Genomic DNA, 19,528 nt, shown 5'->3' with positions numbered 1-19,528 from the left:
TGGAATGCAGTTGTGGGTAATTAGTGTATTGTCCCACCAGCATTTTGTGTTCCAATTAACGTTGCCTTGTCCTGTGGAATGCACGGAGGATGTCTGGTTCTCCAGTCTGCCAGGTTTATGGCTGGCTAGCTGTTTTTGTGTGGTCGTAAAGACGACCATAGTGCTCAAGCAGAACATTCAGATGGGATGCTGAACCATAGAACCATACACCAAGACATAAAATCACAGTTATGGCATTGGACATTTCCAAACATTTCTCAGTAGTTTTGAAGGTAACTATTTTTGAACGATGGAGAAGCACATTGTGACAAGCTGAGGGCGTCCGCTTTTCTACTTTTATAGTTGTGATGATCTGGACAGGCTGGAAATCCCTCCGCCATGACGTCAACGTGATCGTCACAATGCTTACCATCATCATCTCCCTTGTTCTCTGGAAGTTTAGAGACCAGAAGCCCAAAGATGTTGTCATTTCCCAGCGAGCCTGTCTGTTCTTAGCTTGTCCCAAAAGGACAGGATGAGCTCATGCTTCATTACTTATTAATGTGATCACAGAGGCTGACGCAACCAGATATAGCCTTAGCAAAAATGCAACATGGTAAACAGCCAACAGACATGCTGGTATGTTTTGGTACAATGTCATGCTGAGTCTTTGTTGTAATTGTTTGGATTTTACTGCCTTTGTTATCATGTTGTTACCATGAATTGCTTTTCCTTGAATGATGTTTGTTTACAAATCCAAAACACTTGGTGCTCAAAACAGATTGTGCCTCAAATGTTTTTATCTAAATCGGGGTAGATGGATGTTGTTTTCTAGGGGTGCCAGACAATCTTGTGTCACAAGATCTGGCAAGATTAAAACGTGACAAGATTTCTCTTTTAAAAAAAAGGGGGGGGGGGTGGAGCACTTGAGCCTGGGACGATAATTAATTGATTGTATTACAAAGTAATGTATTGGAACTAATGTGGAACGGATGGGGGTGGTAGTATTAAAAAAAACTTTGCTTCTTCCTACTCCATTTTGGACATTTAGAGCTATGAATAGTAGTATGTGATATAGAGTGATGTATTATGTGATGATTCCAATGTAACTTGTATGCACGTTCAAAATAAATCATTACCATAATAAGACAATAAATGAAAATGAACCTGATCATTTTGACAGCTGTTTTTTCTGTAGTACAACAGCATGAACAGAGTGAGCCCTTTTGTCATGCAGTCTTTATCTTGGTGGGTGGAGGCGGGTCTGTGAGCATACACAAAGAGTGCGGGAGAGTGTAGCCTTGTGAGGAGCAATGTAATGTAGTACACATTTTCTTTGTTTATATAAATGCTTTTGAGAAAATAAAGTTTATTGTTTTTGATATGGTGTACTCTCATTGTTATGCCATATACTATCATTACATTAATGAAAAAAGTGGTCTCAAAATAATGATAATGCTGTCAATATTATAAACATATCATTACAGTAATGGAAAAATGGTCAGAAACTAATGTTGACCATAATATTGTTTATCGGCAACAATCTGTCAAAATGTGTGATTGTCACATACTTAGGCTTACGTGTCTTATGTTTTTTTTGTTACCCACAATTTACTAAGTGGAGTACGGACTGCACTATGGCTGTAACTAACAATTATTTTAATCGTCGACTAATCAGCGATTATTCTTTTGAGTAGTCAACTAGTCAAATGATTATTTCCATGTACATCTGTATAGATAGTTCTGCCAGAATCGCTCCAAATCATATAGTTTATCAGATTGTTTTCTCTGAAGGAAGTTAATCTATTCACCATAAGAGGAAAACTTGGTAGCAAGACAGTACTTCTCTTTCTGAATTCCCATGCTATCTGTGTTTAGAAAATAATGATGAATGAAGTAACAAATCACTTTGGTTGTACTTCCTTTGGGACATAGTTGTTCCATGACCTGATTTGTGTTGACATACTGTATAAAGGCAGAACCAGTGACAAGGTATCCCCCTCCGACATCTCCCCTGGCATGCATGCAGTTTGGGCTCGAAGAAACATTAACATTAAGTTCACACAGTTTTGTGAAGGAGCTTCTTTGTTTCCAAGTCAGACATTTACCGTATACTAGAGGACTGTTTGTGGTGCGTTAATTTGTGTGTGCATTAATTGATGTCCGAGATATACCATGACCTAAAAGCCTAATCATTTCCACACACTATTCACAGAATGTGTCGGTATGATGCGCTGACAATGGTTCAACTTGGGGTGCGCGTGTGTGCGCGCACATGCATTAATGTTCAGTCATCTGAAAATTATTGTATCTTACAGTTGAGGAACAGCATTAGCATTTTCTCATCTTTACATCTGATAAAACCAACCAATGAGGAGGTGTAAAATGGGTGATTGAAAATCAATGTAAAATATTGGCACTTACAGTACATGTTACATTACGTTTCAATTTGCCTTTTTCTTACCATGTCCCTGTCCACTTGTGTCTTACCAGGACCAGTTCGAAAATCTAGACAAACACACTCAGTGGGGAATCGACTTCCTGGAGCGTTATGCAAAGTTCGTCAAAGAAAGATTGGACATCGAGCAAAATTATGCCAAGCAATTACGGTAAGAAACACTGACAACATGCATGCTTGTGTGACACAGTAGTGCTTCACACGGCTGCTATAGGAGACATATCGTATTTCTGTCTTTGTATCAAGTTAAAAATGCAGCAAGTTATGTTGCATTATCATAAAGTGTTGCATTGGAAGGCCGCCACTCTGTCCGGACACACAGAGAAATGAGCCTCCCACTTCGGCTGCTAATCTGCCCTGCCATGGTATGATGGAGGAGGTGGTTGTTGTTGTCTCGTATGGACTGCAGCTTGTATTTCATTCTTCCTTCTACTCAACTGTCCATGCTACATGCCAACATTTCTGACACACACCCCTCAGGATGTACAAACTGTGGTCCTCCACTCAAATAATCAGAAATCCTGGCTGTGTGGCAGGAGTCCCCTACTTTTCTGAGCTTGTCCACGAGCAGCAATGGAAAATCGGGATCGGTACAGATCATATGTTGAGCGGATCCAATAAATCTTGATTTGAGCACTTGGAAAGATGCAGACAAGTGCTGCAAGATCTGATGCCTGCAGTGTCAACAAGTGTCAACATTTAGCCTAATTAAGTTCTGCTGTGCCAAGATGAACAATGAACTGCAGTTTTAGCAAATTGTAAAGTATTAACTTGGGGAAGTGACTTTAAAGCCAACATAGAGCACATTGTGATTTTGCTCATCCAACCTTTTTTATGGCACTACTAAAACCACCAATAGCGATCTTAATTGTGATCTAAAAATAACAATATCCTTTCTCTTTCATCAGGAACTTAGTAAAGAAATACTGTCCAAAACGCTCCAAAGATGATGAACCAAGGTGAGTCTGCTCAAGTGTTTTTATGTTATGCTTTTGCAAAAGTATTGCCTGAACTTAAGATTGACTTCAGAGTGGGAACTCATTCATTCATTCATTCATTCATTCATTCAGGAACTCAATCATTGAAATTATTTGCTTGAATGATTTCATACGAGAAACTCTGTGGGGTTCCGACATTTCATTGTTTTATTACAGTTTAACAATATTGTGGAAATGAAGACTGCATATACTTTAGTCACTATGTAGTGACTAAAGTATATGCACTATGCTCTTGCCACATCACGGTTCAAACATTGCTCATTGCATGGAGTCAATCATAGCATATCCGACATGGTAGAGTGGGGGGAAAAAAGGTCTCCTCCCATTCCATGTGGAAGTGGTATGTTTTTGGTTTCTTTCTTTGTCCTTCTTCCCCAGTCCATTTGGAACAAATAAGTTCAGAACAAACAAATTAGAGGCTAACTGGTTAGGTCTGTACCTTGCTATATGCTATGAGTGGTAGCCGTCTTTTATGTCCTTGCAGTGACCCCATCCTGCGTGTTAGTGTACCACATTGTGGTGTAATCTAAGAATAATAGCAGTCTAAGGGTGGCTACAGGGGTGGTATTTCATGTCTACAGAGCTCTAATGATGGTAAAAATTTAATTTAGAAAGTCATAAACAGGTTTCTATGCTCTCACTATAAAAGTATTACATGTATTAATATAGTCTACTTCACCGGAATTCACTTTATTGTGGTCGGGTCAGGAACCAATTAATTGCGATAAACGAGGGACAAATGGGCCCTTACGAAGATATGAACAGTCTACAATGTTTCCCCATAGAATAAAATAATTACAGCCATTATAAAAACTTCAGCGTTTTAAGCAACATTTTAAATGTGTAAATGTCACATTCACCTTAGGATTCCTGGAAGTTTCTGTATGTTTACAGACTAATCAAGTGGATTAACAACAGGAGGTGGACAGTGAATGTCAAAACAAAAAAATGAAAGCGTTAAATGTGTGTGTTTTGCAGGTTTACATCATGTCTGTCATTTTACGGCATACTGAATGAACTCAACGACTATGCTGGTCAGAGGGAGGTGGTAGCAGAGGAGATGGGCCATAAGGTGTACGGAGCACTGATGAAGTACAGTCAGGACCTCAAAGCCGAAAGGAAACATGTGAGTGCACCAACAAGCTCATGCCCCACTATCACAACAAAAGCTACATGTTTAGCTTAAGTGATGCTTACCCTAGAATAAGTCTCCATATATTAGGGAAGCTGTTGATTGCTACGTTGATGTTTCTCCATGTGTCCCTTGCTCTATGTGTTGCCTCACTGTTTGGTCTTACACAAGAGGATACATATGTTGAACATGATGTCAAACATCTGCCCTTCTTTCCTTCCATGATGTGTTTCTGCTGTAAACTTTTCACATTCTTTGGAAGAACATTGCCTTCTCTCAGTGGAATACTTAAGCCACTTTCCAAACGTAGGTTTGGGATGCAAAATTATACACAGAAGTGTTTTTTATAGAGTTGTCAGCTGGTGGAGTAATATGCATAGATATTCCTGAGTAAGTGAATCCCTATAATTAAGATAATTCATTTCTTGCTGCACTGTTTTTCTTCCACAGTTGTGTGTTCCTGCATTCTTGTGATGGGAACAATTATAAATCAATAATTAGCTTAAGACGTCAACATTTTCTAGAACACTCACTATTACAACTAGAAATACAAGATTACTTTTATTTGTGAGCAACATTCAGTTGTGGAAGTGTATCGATCCAGTACATCATTCATTGGAACATTGTGGCTTTAGCACTTTCTTCCTCCATTTGTTCTTCTTTTGAATATCAATGTTTTCTTATCGATGTGTCTGTATTTATTTGGTTTCTGTATAAATGTTGGTTTGTGTGTGTGTATTTGTGTTAATGAACAGCATCTGCAGGAGGGCAGGAAGGCCCAGCAGTATTTGGATCATTGCTGGAAACAGATGGACAATGTAAGTAAGGAGAAGGGGGCAGGGAGGGGGGATATTTTTTTGTTGTTGTTGTAGCGCTTATAAGGTAACTATAGGGCATATGATTATGCGTTTCCCCTGTTTTATTGCCAATGTCTGAAATGAATATCTTTATTCTGTAATCTGTATAAATTTTGACAGCCATTGACCACAAACAAACACAATTTCAGATTGCACATCTGTTATTGAATGGCAGAAATGTGGTTTATGACATTGTGGGTTTGCTGAAATTGGAGAAAATGCTCTTAAAAATGGATGAAATACAGCTTTGGCAAATGCTCTCCCAACACCCTCTAAGCAAGGCTCATGTGCTACATTTGGCCCTTGTCAACTGTCTTACTGGCTTTCTTCTTTTCTCGGGTCATAGTTAGTTATTACGGTAAAGTCGCCCTTCATGTATCGCGATTAATTGGTTCCAGACCCAACCGCAATAAATGAATTTATGCAAAGTACAATTCAGTATTTATAAATGGAGTTTTTTTTTTATTAAAATATAGAAAACCTGTTTATGACTTCTTAAATACGGTAATTATCATCATTAGTGCCCCGTAAACATGAGTCACCTATATACTCCTATTACTATACGTTTTGGTGACGAGGTAGGCTCCAGATCATTTTATTATAAGCTTAAGAAAGTGTTCCTGACGAAATCGGGAAGAAGGACAAATTAAGAAGCAAAAAACATACCACTTCCACACTGAATGGGAGGATAACTTTTTTCCCACTGTCATTTTGGACATGCCATGACTGGCGTGTGTTATCAGCGACTGGCATGTGGCATCCAGCATGAAAGATGATATATGAAAGAAAATACTGTGGTATTGTAAATACTGTATTATTGTGAGGAAAATAAATCGTAATTGTAACTTGTTAGATATTTCAGTAACTTATCTTAGCCCCACTGGTGATGACTTCTAGTGTGTGGTCTGGCTTTCATAGTGACCACCTAATGACCTGACTGTAATGTCTCAGTTATTCACTGTGCTTCCTTCACTACTAATGTAACCCAGATGGCCTGCCAGGAAGTAAACTATCTGTCTGATTTATCACATTTTCTTTTTCTGTGCCTTGTTTACTTTTTTGTCGGAACGCTTTGAAAAAGACAGGAAATATAGAGAGGGCAATATATTGCCGATTAAGACACTGTCCATGTCTCCTGGCATATAAAAATTGTCTTCCTGTTGTTTTTTTTTGACTGACAGAGTAAAAAGAAGTTTGAGAGAGAATGTAAGGAAGCAGAGAAATCCCAGGTGACCTATGAGCGGTTAGACAATGACATCAATGCCACAAAATCAGAAGTTGAGAAGGTAACAGTCTACAACTTACGAGAGAACTATTTGTGTGTCTTTTTCCATTATGAATTTGTACATATATATTGACTTGACAGTAAATACGTCAGATCCTGGTGGTCAATGAAAATGATGGCTAATTACAGCCACTACCTACTTGTACATCATTCTTTCAGTACACCATTAGGCAATGTAGAACTATAATTTGATATCCTTATACTGTAATTGGTCAAACATCAATAGAGCACTCTCTACTAGGCCACTTTAGAAGCTAAGTGATTTATCTTAATAAAACGATATTCAATACTCATTTGGTTGTTGAGATTTGCAGTATGTGACTTTGACTGTTCAGGCCAAAGCCCAGTTCTACCTGCGGACTCACATGGCGGATGAGAGTAAAAACGAATACGCTGCCCAGCTACAGAACTTCAATGCAGAGCAGTGGAAACATTTCAACAACGCCATACCACACATCTTTAAGGTAAATGTAGGGTGTTCACATGGTTTTTTAGAATTGTAATCACTAAGTCATTATACATGGTTTAATTGTTGGTCTTTTTAATTCATGAACTTTTCTGTGTTATAAGTGTTGCCATTTAGTGTGAAATGAAGTACAACCTTAATTACACTTAGCCATTTAGAAAGTTCCCCATTGTAGGTATTTTAGAATTCTTGACAGGGCAACCACTTTTCAGACCATAAACCTGACTTCCATTAACAATACCAGGTAGTTCGGGGTTCTTGATCTGCTACGCGGTCAAGGGATGCAGGTGTGCCGAGCCGATATCATATAAGTGACGTAAAACTGCTGGTTGCTCATTGGGAGAAGAGATGTTGTCAATGGAACATGAACATTTTTGGCATACATGTGCAGAAATGCCAGAAATAAACACACATGCTCACATTTGTTTACACACAACACGGATGTCGAGTAGTAAAAACCAGAGCCGCGTGTTGCAGATCATACATTCATTACAGCATCGTAATTTTAAAGTAGAAAACACAAAGTAACTGAGCCGGTACTTGTAGTGGAAGTGCGGCATATGTGAACACGTTATCATCATAGCCCAAAGGCTTGACTACCCAGAACATTATTGTCAGGGTGCCTTTGATTGTCTTTCAGAATCTGCAGGATATGGATCAGCGTCGGACAGTGAAGCTCGGGGAGACGTACCGAAGCTTTGCAGAAGCAGAACGAAGGGTTATTCCTATTATTTCAAAATGCTTGGAAGGAATGGTTTCAGCAGCAAAGGCTGTTGATGAAAGAAAGGTGTGTATGATTTTACTCAGTAGAGCAGTGAAATGAATAAAGAGAAAGTACAATCTCCCCAAATCTACTGGCTGGATGTAAAAAGGAAAATAACGACTCTTCTGCTTTTACAGTTACATATAGTTACATGTTTGTCTTATGTTTCTGTCATTCCTCCAGGATTCAACAATTGTTGTGGAGTCATTTAAGTCCGGCTTTGACCCTCCAGGCGACTTTCCTTTCGAAGACTTCAGTCAGAATCTAAGTAGAACGGGGTCAGATGGGACCATCAGCAATGCACCCAAAGGAGACAGAGATGGGGCTCCGGGACCACGACCAGACCCAAAACACACAATGAGCAAGGCTAAGAACAAACTCTGGCTCTTTGGAAAGAAACCAAAGGTACTTGCAATTGTCTCGAGCTCTTTTTGGTTTTTAACCTTTTCTTATATTCATGTAATCGGGTTGATGCTGACATACATACAAAACATCAATTACGCCAATTAATTAACTTTTGGCAGAGCACTTTCATTCCTTCATCAATTTCTCAAGTTGGATTTCATTATTTTAATTTATTTGTCCTCATTTGACTTTAACTCACAACTTGAAAGGTTTTTGTCACCTGTCCAGTGTTTGTCTTAAATCTTTGCTGAACTCGTGGACTTTGCCCTTCCCCATAAAGACAGTGTTGGTTAATTATTATCCCTCTGCTGTTGGTGTATATGCAAGTCATCTGCAGTGGATAGCAAGTCTGCAGTGAATAAGAATTCATTTGATTGACAAAATTCATGATTTCAGGTATTTGCCTTTGATGTGAAATATTTCCATCATTTTTGTAGCGTTAAAATTATATTAAGATTTGAAGTAGATGTATCGGTTTGTGACAGACCAAAAAGCTTTTAGTGCTTTTTCAGTGTCCTCAAGCAATGCATACTTTATTACAATCACAGTCTTGTAATCACAGAACACATTTTTGATACAAAAGCCAGTGTGCAATGTTTTATGATCACATTTGTGACCATGTAAAGGAGAACATTGCTGGGACAAATTGTTCTTGCATCGGTGCTACATTAACAGCGTGGCGATATAAGATGACTAGATTTGTTCTAATTCATTTTAATGCTCACAGTTGATGAAAAGTCTAAAAAAAGTTATAACTGCACATATTCTCAAAAACTTGACATGCGACAGTTGAAAATGTCCAGGGAATGTGTCATCTTGACTTATTGCTGTATCCTTTCTTCCTACACCCCACCAGTCCCCTACTTCCTCTCCTCCACCCCCACCACCTTCCTCCTCTTCCCGCCCACGATCTTCCCAACGTTTTCCTCCAAACCGGTTCAGCTCTGACCGAGTGAACCACTATCTGTCTGAGATAAAGACAACAGTACCCAGAATCCCCCAGAACTTGAAGGGTCTGAGAAGAGGGGTGAGCCAGGAAGTATTATTGTGGTATTGACGTTTCTTAGTGGTACATTTTAGATTTTGTTTTACTACAGGATGTCTGCAGGTCATGACAAAGCTTTTCAATCATAAAGAAAAAGAAATTGCTTCCAAGATACATCTTCACCAGTCAGCTTTGTTTTCAAAATGGTATTTTGACTTAATGACACTTGCAAACACCCTGCTGTAGTCTGTCTTCTCCGCTTATCCTTTCCCCTGTTATTTGGTTTCTCTTCTCTCCAATGATGACTGAGACAGATTCTGCCACACTCACACCAAAAAGAAAGGCTGATCATTGCTGATGATTTTGAGGGGTTTCTGGTTGCAGTGCTGATGTCTTCATAACATTAGATGTGCTGTGATGTTGTTGGTGTTGCAAAGTTTGCAGTCGGGTGTGTTTGTGTGGCCTGGTTTCAGTGACAGAGCTTTGTTCCACACTTAACTAAAGAGCACAAAAGACAAAGCTTGCTCTGGCTTTTCCTCTTGTCATATGTGTTAAGCGGCTCTCAGTTGACAATTCTGTTTGTGGAAATGTTTCACACAGCAGTGACTCTTATAACTCATGTGAAAAAGTTCAGCACACTTGCAGAGCATTTTGGAATACATTGCAAAAATGCCCTGCATAAGTAAATGATAATGGTCAAACAAACATTACTACAAACATCAAGACACCTAAAATACAGTACATTTTAAACTGAAATGGAAAAGTACATGTAGTTTTTCCTCTCCATTTATCATTACATGAACTATTAGAGTCATACATCTGACTGAGCTGGCTGGTTGCTGAGTTTTGATTTATAATCTATTTATAATCGATTTGGCAACCTCACAACTAACCAAAATCCTATGTTGTCTGCTTGCGTTTGCTGGATTTGGTAATCTGTTATGGCCCAGTGGTCTGTCAAGATGGTAAGTGTGTGTTTAGACGATAGTAGAGACACGATATTGCCATATCAGTGTCTTCACCCTCTAGAAATCCTGATTGTGTCCAAACAAATTAACCTCTTGTAGAATATACCCTATGTCCCAGTTAACGCATTAGAAACTGTTGAACCGGCAAAAATGCACTTTACTAATCATGTGGGGGTAATTAAGTTTGGCATAAATGATGTTGTGTTGTCTATTGTCCACTACAGACCAGTGCGTATTTGGATTTACATAATCCTCGATAGGCTATTGTAATTTCATATCTTCCCACCAGGCCCCATCAGTGGAGGACTTCAGCCACTTACCCCCCGAGCAGAGGAGAAAGAGGTTGCAGCAGAGAATTGATGAACTCAATAAGGAGCTGCAGAAAGAAATGGATCAGAGGTTGCATACTTACCCATTATTCCTTAGTCACTTACACACACAATCATGCAAAGGTTTTCATGAGGTTTGACATGTACCACTTTCATCAACAGGGGGAGTTGGCTGCGTTATTTCTTTAAATGTGTACAGTGTCCGTCCATTATCATGTATCCATGACGTTGATATGATTTTGCCTTTCCTAGAGATGCCCTGAACAAAATGAAGGACGTGTATGAGAAAACTCCTCAGATGGGCGACCCTAGCAGCCTGCAGCCCAAGATATCAGAGACTATATGCAACATGGAAAAGCTCCGTTCAGAAATCCACAAACATGAGGTAAATGGGGGGCGAGGGCTTGTTTCAAGGATATTTTATTTTTCATCCTTACTTTCTTACCTGGAAGTCTTATTTACATTTCCGAGCTCAATGAACGGTACCTTGGATTATGAATACTCTGATCAGGGTCTTACCCTGCCAATTCTGATACTGATCAGCCAGGTCTGAAATCAGTCGATGCTGATCACATAGATTAATTAATCATAACATTTTCAAGTTATTCATGATGAGTGCTATTGGCCAGGGGTGCTTTATAAAAGGGAAATATCAGGACAATCCTAAGGTCCCCATAGGTATTACTAATACAAATTTGTAATTAATTAAATAAAGAAGGTAGGCAATGTGATTTGTTTTTCATGGGACCCATAATTCCTGGCTGCACCCCTGCTGCTGGCTATACAGCTATACGAAAAAAAGGAACCCTACCTAGGATGTGTTAATAGCACCTTTCCCAGGTCAAATGGGAAAGGTGTTGCATGTGATAATGCTGATTGTGCCTGTCAGTGAAAATATAAATTTGTTGACTAAAAGAGACACTTTCTCTGTTGACAGACTTGGTTATCTGAGGTGGAGGGGAAGCAGAGCTCCAGAGAGAGGAGGCACAGTGCTGACAATCATCATCATACTCCTCAAGGCAGAGAGAGGTAAACACCTTTACAAACTTTGTGAAACATCACAACCTGTCCTTCTGTATTCTTTCGATGCAAGTGTGTTGTCATAACCTACAAATATAGAGACTTGTCCTCTCCTAAATAACAAAATTAGATACTAATCAGGGGCTAATTAGAGACTAAAAACACACAGTAATGTAGGTATATACATATTTGTATGTAATTTAACTTGCAGCATTATTATATAACTGTATGGAACTGAAATAGATTCATCAATATAGAAATTGTTTAGAAATGACTCATGCTAACATGCTAAATTCTATCAACAACATGTACGTATGATTTTCCGATGCCAATATTCAATCACAAAGCAAATGAAAACATTATATTTTTTATGTGTTTCTCAACAGTCCTGAAGGCAGTTATACAGAAGATACCAGTCAGGAGCATCACACACCTCACTTCCACTCCAGTCCCCCTCAGCCCGGACATCCCAGTGCTGACGCCCACGAGTTTGATGATGAATTTGATGATGATGATCCACTTCCTGTTATTGGACACTGCAAAGCTTTGTACAGTTTTGATGGTAAGCATCTATACTGTATACAGAGTCTGGAGAAACTATGGAAAAAAATGTGGAATTTCGAATCCATGGGACCCTGGGAGGAGCATGTGTAGATTTTTCTGAGCATGCATCATCAGACTGCTTGATGTATTCATTTATGTCACTGTGGATTACGTTTTTAAAATAAACATACGGGGCGGGTCTAGGCCAGCGCTTCTCAAATAGTAGGGCGGGGCCCCTGGGGAGGATGTGGTGAACTGTCAGGGGGGCTGTGAAAAGCAGGAAGGACTTTCAATATTAGTGCAGACCTGTCAACATGTATGAATTTGTTGTAATCAGCACGCTTGTATGCTTGACTGCTCTCCATTTTGTTGGATTTTCCTGGTTTCAGTTTCGAGTTCAGTCTGTGCAGTACAGATAAATAAATAGTATCAGGTTCTCAATAGTATTTCAAGTCAGGGGGGCTCAAAACTATTTTTGTCAGAAAATATGTGAGAACCACTGGTCTAGGCAAACACACTGAGGTAGACACTACACAAAGTGCATATAATAAAAATTAATAATAATAATCATCATCATAATAATGATTGCTGTCTTTGCAGGGGTACATGCTGGACTGTTGATAGGACAAGGAAAAAAAATTAACTGAATTTTTCCATGACTATATACGTTCAGTAAAGTCCATCAAATCTGACACTATAATGATAACATTTATGTGTGAGTTTTGGGGCACTTGCATGATCAATTACTGATGTACCATAACATAACACTTTATATGCTCATGAAGGTACATGATGTAAATAAACAGCAGTTTTCTATCACTGACACTGACAAAATATCTCTGTGACATGTTTATTTTTCTTTTTCTTGTAGGTCAGAATGAGGGAACGTTAGTCATGGCAGAAGATGAGGTGAGTTTTGGCTTTCCATACTATGGTACATTATTTGTTACCATTACCGTAGTACCAATACAATTCACACAAAAGTGGGGATGCCGATATTGACAAAAAATGTGATGTTAGTTTGACATTTTGTATACCTGTAATCATGTTTTCCATGTAATCAAAATAATTGATACTTGAATAATGATATAGATATAGTTATATGATATAGCTGCTTGACAGTTGTTTCGTTGATTATCTTCAAATTGACATTATCACCCATTGATTGCTGCCTTTCCTAGCCTTTGAGATATGTTTTTTTTTCCCTAAAGGATATGCAGTACTAGTACTGTATCTATGCTGCAGCTCTTCAGATTGCTGGTGTGAGCAAGATTGACTTTTGCGCCACCTGCTGGTTTTCACGTATAAGGCGGTTTTTTGGAGACATAATTTTTTTTTTTAAACGAGTGGGGTTTTAATACAGAACCAACAATTTAAGCAAGAAGTGACTGGAAGTTTTCACCAGCTGTTAATTTCATTGTCATGGCATCAATTGGGTTTCTCTTTGCCTGCAGGTCTTGTATATCATTGAGGAGGATAAAGGTGATGGCTGGACGAGGGCCAGGAAGCAGAGTGGAGAGGAAGGTTACGTCCCCACCACCTATGTAGAAATCACCATGGAGAAGAACTGCAAAGGTGCTGTCACCTATATCTGAAACTCCATTTAGCCTATGTCCTATGTACCATCTCCTTTTCATTCTCACCAAGCCTGCACTTTGTTCCTCAAGATAAGATGAAAAAGAAGAAAGACAGAAAGTGTCTGAACATCCGTATGGACACAGTCATGTATTTCACTATTTTGTTTTTCTCGCCATCGCTCATCCTTTCTTCTGTTTGTTGCGCTAACTCTGTACACACTCACCCCCCCCCCCCCCCTGTCATGTCTATGGAACTGATGCTACTGTGGTGAGTGTTTCTGAGTGATGTGCATCTTGTTTTTAAGGCATTTCTTTATGTGCCTGAGACACTGTACATTGCCTCATACTGATCACAGTGTTAAAGAATTTTTTATATAATATATTAGAAACAATCTTCTTTTTTTAGTTTTCAATGACTTTCTTGATTTTGTTTTTTAACTGCAAATGTTTGATTATAAGCTGTACGAATTCACTTGTTCACATAATGTGAAGTGTCTTTCTGATGTGTGTGTGTGTGAGATCCATGGCATTTTAGTACACGATTTAAGTTTAAGTTTAACAATTCATTTAAAGAGAGTCTAGAGCTCGGATTAACATTTGTAAGTGTTATATTTTTGTATAGCACCGCATAAAGTAATCCCACAAATATTTAATTCAACTTTTTAAAAGAAAAAAATGCACTTTTGCCCATCATCCACAATCCTTATGTAAGACATGAACACATATACATATGTCAGGGGTCGGCAACCATTTCAACAAATTTAAAACCCACTAGGAGCCACAAAACCTATTTGACCACAAAATGTATTGTCACGTTCCTTTTGTGTCTTTCTGCTCAAGTAACAAGCCACCCAGTAATTAGTTGCCTTCCATAAGATTTTGGATCATCATTTGTAATAAATGGGTTACTACATCCATTAGTTCCAGCCTTTCTGGTGGAGAACTGCATGGCACTAGCTCAACTTTGATGCAGAACTTTGAAAGGCTCATAACAGTGTCAGATCGGATGACATAGTGACTTAAGAATAATAAGGATAAAAGGGCCACATGCGGCTCTGGAGCAGACCCTTGACATGTCTTTCTCTTTTCTGTGTGTTATAAAGATATAAAAACAGATTAAAAAAAACTTTGCTAAGAATGCACTTAATGGGAAACCACCTTCTGGGAAAAAAAAATTGCGAACAATGGGCCATTTACATGTAATGTAATGTGTAACCAAGCTACAGCAACATTGTTATTATTTTTAGTACTGCAATATTAACATCTTGCTACACTACACTGGTTAGTGACTAGCTTCACCACACAATGGCCTGCAACACGTCGGCACTCTCAATGCCTCAGGCCACTACCAAAAAATTAGATACATATTTCAGCTGCTGCTATTTTTGTCAACGCTAGGTCTAGCGTTCGTTTCTATGTTGCGATGTGAAATCAATGAGTACAGGAAGGAGGTTTTGTTAATGCTTAAAAGCAAAACTACTGTAAGTATTACATGTTAACATGCATGTGCCTGTCACTACATGGTCATAGCGTGGATCTAAAACTATAAAATACAGTTGGAGGTTTTTAGAGATGTTTTAATACTGTATACTATAGGTGTGTCCCATTACGTGTATTAAAGAGCTGGCTCTTTTTATCTGTTTATATATCTTTAGAACTCACACAAAAGAGAGACACATATGTTCATGTCTCATTTAAAGATTGTGGATGATGAGCAAAATAAAATAATGACGGGATAATGTATACAGAAGGTCACCAAAAGCTAGTCTAACTGGATTGTTTTCTTATCAGAAATAATGTAAGGATACATTCACGCTGTCAATTCACACTGTCGATGTCCCCGTATCCCATATTTATGTCAGCGTGAACAGGACAATTAGGATTTTTTTTTTTCAAATGCGATTCAGGCCTTATTCGTATGTAGCTATAAATCTGTTATACATTGGATCTAGTACAGTCGGCAGTTAAGTGTAATGTGAATGAATGCTTGCTGTACTAAGACAAGATTCTCTTTTTTTTCATGATTGTGTTTGTTCCTTCTGATTTGGTTCAGATTCCGACGCAACCTCATGCGAATGTGATTGTGTCTTTGTATGACTGCGTTGTGTTAACTTACCGTAATAATCTCTCTTTTATATGACTGTGCAGGTTCCTGAGGGCTGCAGGGTGGCCAGGCCATTTGATTTGGCTGGTGGAGGGCTCTCGCTGATTGCTGAATTTTGGTGGTGGGGGTGAGCACGAGAGAGACGAAAAGGAGAGAGGTAGAGAGGGAAAGAGAAGAGTAAAAGTTTGCATGTCTGCATGCTCACACTTCCATAACGACTGCAGCATTTCTTTCTAAAGAAAAGGAAAGGCTGGTAGATTGAAGTAGTTGACAATAGTTTCCTAAGGTGTACACACTGGAGAGGTCCACAGTACTTCTAAAATAGCTGATTTATGGCTACTGACTTTGCATAGTATCCTTCGATTGGCCATTAAAGGAAGGTTTTAAGCTATAAACTAATAAAGCAAGCAGGAAGATTTTTTTATGTATTCTATAGTTCAGTTGTATGCAAAAGTCCAGTGATTCTCAGGCCTAGAGTATGCAGGGTAGTAGTTGCAGGGTAGTTAAATCGCTCCTCACTCAGCATTGGGGGAGAATTCAACAATGCATTTTTACACAAGACTCTGTTATTTTTCTAGAATTAATATAAATCTTGTTTTCTAGTGCAATTCCAGAAATGAGGAGATAATCTATTCCGAGTTTAGTAAAGACTAGGACATTTGCTGCCACTAACAATATCAGCGCCGTGCCATTGAACTCATCACTTTTATGGCCATCTGTGTTCCATTGGTGATGCCTGCCTGCCTGAGCCACTCTGCTCCTCACGCCTGCCTCCTGTGTGTCATCCACTTTTAAGCCGCATGCCTTTAACACACCATAAATGTCTCTCATATCTTATCTGATGCTCCAGCCGACATTTGCGTGCTACGATTGTGTTTTTCCAGCATGAGTTTTGTGTACCATCTCCCATCATTTAGGTGAAATCACAGCTTTTCCACAGATAGCAGGACTATCTACCCCCCCTCTCTATCTTTTTCTCTCCTCCTCTCTGTTGTGGCAATACCACCCTCTCACCAGCAGACGGCAGACTTTCTTTACCAAACAGCAAGAAAGAAGATCTCCCGTGTTTTTCCCCAGCAGACTCTGCCCTAAAAGCTGCTGTTCTTCCAGATATTTCAGTGTGTCTGACTGATTCCATCTCCCATCAGCACTCGTCGGCTGCAACATCTTCATAGCCACTTGCCCCCCACCCTCATTTAATCAATGATATTTCTGAATGTGATGACACAGTCACACATGTACCACTGAGGTGTACCTGAACAGCAGTTTAGTTTTAAACAACCAGACGTGTGCACAAGTTCCCCTGGTACGTGCGTGATATTATTTTTTAATCATTGAATGATTTGTATATATTCACACCTTTTTTAATATGTTGAATGTGTTTCCGTGGTGATTGTTTAGCCGTGTTTGTTTGACACTCTTCAGGAGACAACAAGGTTTGAATGAAGCCAATGCACTTTGCCCTGAAGTACTACAGCGTTTCTGCTCAAATGAAAGAATGATGAAATGAAGGGGTGTGTTTTCTCTGGTGTGGCCCCACCACTAAAACCTCTGGTGATTTTATATCTCCCTCGGTCAGGGGTGTCCAAAGTATACCCCGGGGCATTTTCCAGCCTGTATCATTGTAATTTTACCAGAAAAAACTTGTACTCTAACAAGAAAGTCGTTATTTTAGAAGAATAATGCCGTAATATTATGAGGAAAAATAACACTATTTAATTTTTGTAAAATTAGGTTGTGGAAAAAGTCAAAATATGGGAATAAAGATTATGAGAGCCCTTGCATCCTTTTCAATTTCCAATATGTGGCCCTCGGTGGAAGAACTGTGGACACCTCTGCTCTAGATTATTTCATACGCCTTTTTATAATAACTGTCACAATATTTTGCATGCATGGTTTTCTGTATTGTTTGAAGCAATTCCTCTGGTGTTTTGGAACCGTGTGTGTGAGTGTGTGTTCAGTCAGCTAAAGCATTTACACTACACCTGTTGATCTTTACTCTGACTCAAACAAACCAATGTCTCCCAAGGTAATTGAAACAAGATGTGACCACGCCTTAAATCTTTTTGTTTATTATGATGAAACTGTGAAATGTGCATAATGATGCTGTAGAGGCTACTTAAACACCCCTCAGCCCACTAACCTATAGATCCACTACCTTTTAATGCTATATTTTTGCCAATTAAGCGCAAGAGAATATTTAAAAAATGAGACCACTGAGAAAGTAAATACACATTAATATTGGTATCTTTGTTATTGCCCACTTTTTATTATAATGGTACAGCATGACCTGTTTCTATGGTTTCTGATAATGCCTTTTACACAGATCAAGTTTTCTATGGATTTGTACGTATATTGCTACTTAGTATTTTGGCCATTTTATGAAAAACGGAAAATGAACTTGCTTTTCAGTGGTGAAATAACTGGTCTTCCAAGTGTGAGTTTTGATGCACAAGTAGAAATACTCCAAAGATGAACCGATTGAACAGATTAACATCAGTGATGCAGCACAGCCAGGTTAAGGAAGTTGAATAAAGAATGTGAGATGGAATTAATAATCCACTCAGGGTCGGAGTTGTTTTTTTGTTTGCTTTAGTTTTTTACAATTATAACATAAAGCTGAAACTTCCCCTTCTCTTCGCGAATACATGCATTTCATGCTGATCCTTTCTAATATTTAACCCACACGGTATTTATAAAAAGTATATACTGTGAGGCTTTGACTCAAACTGAATATAATGTGATGTGAATTACTGCTATAATCTGCAGTAAAAACACAAATGGTGTTCTGGCATTCTCTTATTTGAAATCTGTTCCGATCCAGTTTATCCTGCAGACTTTACATGTAAACGTATACGTCACGTGTACATATGTTCTCTTAAACTGTTATTGAAAAACAAAAGGTCAACTCCCAGTAAAACATAACATAAATAAAAACAAACATGTAGGTAGAGTGCAACATGTCTTTGCAGGTTCTCGTGTGTGTTTTATACCATCTTGTATTTGTTGTAATAACCAATGGCAGTACTTTCTCTCCCATATACACTTATGCACCCTTTTTTACACGTTGAATGTTGTCACAGTTTGTGGACTAAATGCCTTTTTTTTCCATCTACTAAAATACTGATGAAATAAAGTGAGCAATGAACAATGAAAATGTTTTTGCTGGATGCCAGAGGTAGCAAGCTACAATCATTTATACTAAATACTTAGTTTGGACAGCTTAGTCGTGCAGCATTGACAAAATGACAAATGTACCAGAAGCTTAATGTACTGGAGGAAAATATTAGTTATTGATATACAAAACTTCACCACAAAGCGTGTGGAAATGCAACAAGAGGATCGCAAGCTAACAGAAGCTCACCGTTTGGGACATAAAGGTGATTGAAGATCATCAGTCAGCTGTCATTTGTGCCGCGTTCATATTTATTATTCTGATGAGTGATAAACTAACTCAAAAGTGAACTGTTTGTTAGTGTGCATGACGGATAGAAGTCGCTCTTTTTGGCCAAAAACTCAGGAATTGAGAGGACATGTGGACTTCGTTTTGTGAACACAACAAAAAAAACGCACAAAAAAAGCCCGCCAACCCATATTCTACAGTCGCATTTCTCTGACGTCATCCATGCGCCCACTCTCCAGGCGTGACCAATAAATTT

At 38.7% G+C, this 19,528-nt stretch overlaps 1 protein-coding gene across 4 annotated transcripts in view; it reads left to right on the top strand.

Annotated features, from left to right (window-relative positions):
- Positions 1-19,026, top strand: part of fnbp1l (formin binding protein 1-like) — a 32,241-nt gene extending 13,215 nt beyond the window's left edge. The window contains exons 2-18 of one of the 4 annotated variants that reach the window (XM_058073131.2): positions 2,473-2,588; positions 3,346-3,396; positions 4,414-4,561; positions 5,323-5,385; positions 6,606-6,710; positions 7,045-7,173; positions 7,816-7,962; positions 8,122-8,343; positions 9,200-9,370; positions 10,279-10,293; positions 10,586-10,695; positions 10,878-11,010; positions 11,563-11,654; positions 12,032-12,207; positions 13,060-13,097; positions 13,643-13,763; positions 15,914-19,026. In XM_058073131.2, the coding sequence (XP_057929114.1) occupies positions 2,473-2,588; positions 3,346-3,396; positions 4,414-4,561; positions 5,323-5,385; positions 6,606-6,710; positions 7,045-7,173; positions 7,816-7,962; positions 8,122-8,343; positions 9,200-9,370; positions 10,279-10,293; positions 10,586-10,695; positions 10,878-11,010; positions 11,563-11,654; positions 12,032-12,207; positions 13,060-13,097; positions 13,643-13,763; positions 15,914-15,921 (1,845 nt within the window). In that variant the 3' untranslated portion in view covers positions 15,922-19,026. Of the gene's footprint in view, positions 1-2,472; positions 2,589-3,345; positions 3,397-4,413; positions 4,562-5,322; positions 5,386-6,605; positions 6,711-7,044; positions 7,174-7,815; positions 7,963-8,121; positions 8,344-9,199; positions 9,371-10,278; positions 10,294-10,585; positions 10,696-10,877; positions 11,011-11,562; positions 11,655-12,031; positions 12,208-13,059; positions 13,098-13,642; positions 14,564-15,913 lie in introns of those variants that run through there. The other 3 variants (XM_058073130.2, XM_058073132.2, XM_058073134.2) reach the window with 3 other exon arrangements.
- Positions 19,027-19,528: the final 502 nt, after the last annotated feature.

This window comes from Doryrhamphus excisus, linkage group LG4 (assembly GCF_037039965.1).
Source record: "Doryrhamphus excisus strain RoL-2023G ecotype Guam linkage group LG4, RoL_Dexc_Guam_v1.1, whole genome shotgun sequence".
In the NCBI taxonomy this organism is placed as follows: Eukaryota; Metazoa; Chordata; class Actinopteri; order Syngnathiformes; family Syngnathidae; genus Doryrhamphus; species Doryrhamphus excisus.
This window is presented reverse-complemented; position numbering and strand designations above follow the sequence as displayed.